Source organism: Canis lupus, chromosome 23 (assembly GCF_048164855.1).
Source record: "Canis lupus baileyi chromosome 23, mCanLup2.hap1, whole genome shotgun sequence".
NCBI classification, from domain to species: domain Eukaryota; kingdom Metazoa; phylum Chordata; class Mammalia; order Carnivora; family Canidae; genus Canis; species Canis lupus.
In genome coordinates, this window is record NC_132860.1 from 22,480,901 (window position 1) to 22,486,126 (window position 5,226).

At 41.4% G+C, this 5,226-nt stretch overlaps 1 protein-coding gene across 1 annotated transcript; it reads left to right on the forward strand.

Annotated features, from left to right (window-relative positions):
* The first annotated feature begins 465 nt into the window (after positions 1–465).
* Positions 466–4,671, forward strand: LOC140615472 (olfactory receptor 52H1-like). Its single transcript, XM_072795338.1, has 2 exons — positions 466–477; positions 3,718–4,671. Exons 1-2 carry the CDS (start codon positions 466–468, stop codon positions 4,669–4,671), a joined length of 966 nt encoding a protein of 321 aa, XP_072651439.1.
* Positions 4,672–5,226: the final 555 nt, after the last annotated feature.

A 5,226-nucleotide genomic window follows, 5' to 3' on the forward strand; every position in this document is an offset into this window, starting at 1 on the left:
GAGGGCTCAGGGTTGTTGAAGAACAAATTGGTAATCACTAAACCACATAGATAGAAAGTTAGCATGTGCAAATGTGTGATTAATGAGGCCAGTCAATTCTAAGTTACTGTACTTGAAGATACAATAATGAAATTAGGTACCTTTCTTTTCGGTAATAAAATGAAGCTGTCTGAGGTGATGTTGTGCCACCTTGAGGGAAAAGTTTGGAGTAAGTGAGTGACAAGGATGTTAACATGCTGTAAAATGATCACCACAATCTGTCTAGTTATACATATCGCCACGCAGAGTTGCAAATTTCTTTGTGTGATGAAAATTTTGAAGATCTACTCTCTTAGAAAGTTTCAAGTATACGATATGTTATTATTAACCTGAGTCACCAGGCTGTACATTCCATCCCAGGACTCATTTATTTTATAACTTGAAATTTGTATATTTGATTCCCTTTATCCATTTCACTAATGCCCCATGCCCACCTCTGTCAATCGCCAATCTGTTCTCAGTGTCTGAATTCCACGCTTTCATGTTGTTGTTGTGTTTATGGTTAGAGATTGCACACACAGCATTTGTCTGTGATGTCATATGATATTTGTCTCTGTATTCTTTTTTTTAAGGTTTTATTTATTTGAGAGAGAGAGATAGCAAGAGAGAGCACAAGCGGGAAGGAGTAGGCTCCCTACTGAGCAGGGAGCCTGATGCAGGGTTTGATTCCAGGACCCTGGGATCATGATCTGAGCTGAAGGTAGATGCCTAACTTCCTGAGCCACCCAGGCACCTCTTGTTTGTTTTCTTTTTGTGACTTAATTTTATATCTTCTGTTATACAGATATCATGTATGTGCCACTCGCCCTATGCTCTATAGAGAATTGTGTTTATTACATGATAGTTTATATAAAGACTTCTTATGTGTTATTTGCAGCTCTAAGCATTTGCTTATGTGTAGGCTTTAGCAGCTTACTTAACTTCTCTGTGCTCCGTTTCTGTATCTTTGAAATGTAGGTCACATCATTACCTATCTCATAGAGTTTTTAAGAGGATTATAGAAGTGATTTCATGTAAAGAGCTTTAGACTTGTGTAGTATGTGAAGGTTTCCCAAAATATTACTTTTGTTTACAGAGGTTGCTTTTTTGCTTTTATCTTGACTTGAGATTTAAAATGTATTAATTCTGTATTTCTTCCATTAGAGGTCCCTCAGTTACTCTCTTTGAATACATGTCTTTAATAGTTTTTTTTTTTCCTTTTTCTTTTTCTGTTTTTAACCACATGTTTATGGTTTGGGGAGGGGGTATCATAGAAGTTTAAAACACACCATTTGGAGTCAGAAGTGCCTGGATTTGGGTCTTACTCAACTTTCCATCTATGTTAGTCTCTTTGAGAGAGGTATAATAATACTATTTATACCCTAGTGCTATTGGGGATAGTTTGTTTTCATTCAAAATATTATAAAGATTCTTTTTCTTATGCTAGGAAACAATGATGATAAATGGGCTACAGTGACAAGAAATGTCACTGTATGTCACTTGTATGCTTGCAAGTTAACCCTCTTAAGATACTATTTTATTTAAAAAAATTTTAAGATACTATTTTAAAATGTAATAATATCAATACTTTTAAAAAAATATTTATTTATTCATGAGAGACACACACAGAGAGAGAGGCAGAGACACAGGCAGAGGGAGAAGCAGGCTCCATGCAGGGAGCCCAATGTAGGACTTGATCCCAGGTCTCCAGGATCACACCCTGGGCTGAAGGCAGATGCTCAATAGCTGAGCCACCCAGGCATCTCAATATGTTGCACGTGCTGTGGCAACACGATTAGGGTCCCAAGGATAAGGGGATGAGGAAAATAAAAGAAAAGTAAAGAGATGGGGACAGGAGGGACACAGTGGATGATGTCCAAGCAGTGTCAGCTTTATTCAAGGTTTTACAACATTTTATAGCATGAGCAAAACAAAGCTAAGAAAATGTCTATTTTTAGCATGTCTGTGAAACCCTCCAAAGTTCCCCTTTCTCAGCATGTAAGACAGACTCACGGGTGCCAGAAGACCTTGGTAAATAGATAAGCTTGTTGCTCCAGATGTGCATACTTCAAAGGAATATTAGGTATGGTAAACAGACCAGCAAGGACAGACAGACCCTTACTTACATTTATGACCAGGCCAGAATAAGTTGTATCTATTGTGTTATGTGGGCGACCACGTACAAGCGAGCCCTGAGAACCATTGCTCAAGCCCTTTCTCAAGCGTCAACCAACTATTCACCCTTTAGGCTCCCAAGCCTTTTGAGTGAATGAGGGACCCAAGTCCGGCCCTGGTTTGGTTCAGTTACTCCAGTTAGTTTGTGGTCGCCCACACCAATACTTATTTTTTTTAAAAGACACTTGATGCAGTTTCTTCATTCAGTGCTAAGAGGGAGCTGGACACTGAACTGTATGTCCATTTCCACATCATTCTCCATGGTGAGGCACCAAACATCAGTCTCAGAGAACATTCTGGTCTGCAAATCCCAGGTGCTAGAATGTAAGGGAAATCAAGAGAGTAATTGCAATTGGCATAGGGTTAGTGTGCTGGACACACTGCAGTTTGAGTGTTAGGTTTTCCACACTGACTTCCCTACATCCTAGGCCTCTTATCAGTGCCTGACATCTAGTATGTATCGCCTGAGCAATTATGTGGTTGGCACCATAGCATAAATGTGTGGATTGTATAGATCTTGGCTCTGCCAGTTCCCCAAGATGAGATCTTAGGTAAAATTTTCTCTCAGAGTATTAGATTCTATTTAAAAAATGGAGGGATAAAAACATATGTCTCAGACCATATCCACAGTCATGCTAAAGTAGGAGTTCTCTGTGGACATGACCTGAGAAGGCTGCTCTAAAGCCATCAGTAAGGGTTCTCAACAACCTGGGAAGAGTTGAGTTTGATATTGGCCTGCCCAACAAGAAGGTTTGCATCAACTCTGAGCAAAGCACCAATGTTCTGCTGGAGACCCTGAGGAAAATAGAAGGCTGATTTGTACTTGGGCCCCAAGTAATGAGGGCCTGGACCCCTGGTCCCAAAATGGACCAAAGGGGGCAGGACACTGACCCTTTCCTGTTTTCCAACAGACATGGGCCTGGCAGTCCTATCAGTGATGGTAGTGTCTGCAGAGACCTTCATTTGCCTGCTTCTCCCTAGCTTCCCTTTAATAAAGTTGAGCTGCTTTTATTGGAAAGAAAATATATATTTCAGAAGACTGTTCTAAATTGGACAATACTTTGTAAAGCTGGGAATAATAGGAGTTGTAATTATTAATTATCTACTTATTTTTCCAATTGTGCTCCATTTCTTAGTTTCTTTCTCTGCATGTGGTTAGATTGTTTTTTTTTTTTTTTTCTGGACTCAAGTCTACATAGAAACTAATTACATTGATTCAGTGAACACTCAATCATTACATGGAAAAAAAATTAGGGAGATTGAAGATTCCAGAGTAACTGAGTAATTAGTACTAGGAGTGTCACATCTGAGAAATTTTTCTTTTCTTTCTCTTCTTTTTTTTTTTTTATGGGAATCTTTCTTCAAGACATGAATATTGTTGTTCTTACTAGCACTAGAAGGGTCTTTCTTGGCAGATAGGAAAGAGAACTAACCTAAAGGAGAGAGTGGAGGAAGAATTACCATACAATATTCTCAGGTTAATTATACACATTTTGTTTTTCAGACTCAAAATCTATTCATGAGACCACCCTGGCCATGTACAACCTGAGTAGCTACAACACAGGTGACTTCACCCTCCTGGGCATCCCTGGCCTTGAGCAGTACCACGTCTGGATCAGCATCCCCTTCTGCTTTATCTATCTCATGGCCATTGTGGGCAACAGTATCCTTCTCTACCTCATTGCCATGGAGCGGAGTCTTCACACACCCATGTTCTTTTTCCTTTCCATGCTAGCCATTACAGATGTGATCTTGTCTACCACATGTGTCCCCAAAACCCTTACCGTCTTCTGGCTTGGTCCCCAGAAAATCAGTTTTCCTGGTTGCCTCACCCAGTTATTCTTTCTGCACAGTAGCTTTGTCCTGGACTCAGCTATACTCCTGGCCATGGCATTTGACCGCTATGTGGCCATCTGCTCCCCTCTGAGATACACCACTATTCTGACCCCCAGGACCATCACCAAGATTGCAGTGGGCATCTCCTGTCGAAGCTTCTGCATCATCCTGCCAGTTATATTCTTGCTTACACGCTTGCCTTTCTGCAGGACACGCATCATACCACACACATACTGTGAGCACATAGGTGTGGCCCGGCTCGCCTGTGCTGACATCTCCATCAACATCTGGTATGGCTTTTGTGTTCCCATCATGACAGTCATCTCAGATGTGATTCTCATTGCCGTTTCTTACACCCTCATCCTCTGTGCGGTCTTCCGCCTGCCCTCCCGAGATGCCCGCCAGAAGGCCCTTGGCACGTGTGGTTCCCATGTCTGTGTCATCCTCATGTTTTATACACCTGCCTTTTTCTCCATCCTTGCTCATCGTTTTGGACACAATGTCTCCCGCACTTTCCACATCATGTTTGCCAACCTCTACATTGTTATTCCACCTGCACTCAACCCCATTGTCTATGGAGTGAAGACCAAGCAGATCAGAGATAAGGTCATCCTTTTGTTTTCTACCAAGGGTTCAGAATGATGTTTAATATGCTATGGGAAAACTAACATCACTGTATAGGGGTATTAATGTAGCAATATGAGAAAAAAATCTAATTTATTTATTTAAAGACAGCATGAGCAGGGAGTGAGAGGAGGAGGCAGAGGGAGAGAGAGAACATTAAGCAGGCTCCATGTTTAGCACAGAGCCAAACACAGAGCTCAATTTTATTACCCTGAGATCATGGCCTGAGCCAAAATCAAGAGTCAGGCACTTAACCAACTGAGCCACCCAGGCACCCCTAAAAAAAGCTAATTTCTTTTTTTAAGATTTTATTTATTTATTCATGAGACACACACACACACAGATAGAGAGAGAGAGAGAGAGAGAGAGAGAGAGAGAAGCAGAGACACAGGCAGAGGGAGATACAGGCTCCATGCAAGAAGCAGCCCAATGTGGGACTCAATCCTGGGACTCGATCCCGGGACTCCAGGATCACACACTCGGCCAAAGGCAGGCGCTAAACTGCTGAGGCACCCAGGGATCCCCTAATTTCTTTTTAAATATAAAGTAAGATCTGCCTGCAGGTACTTTTGC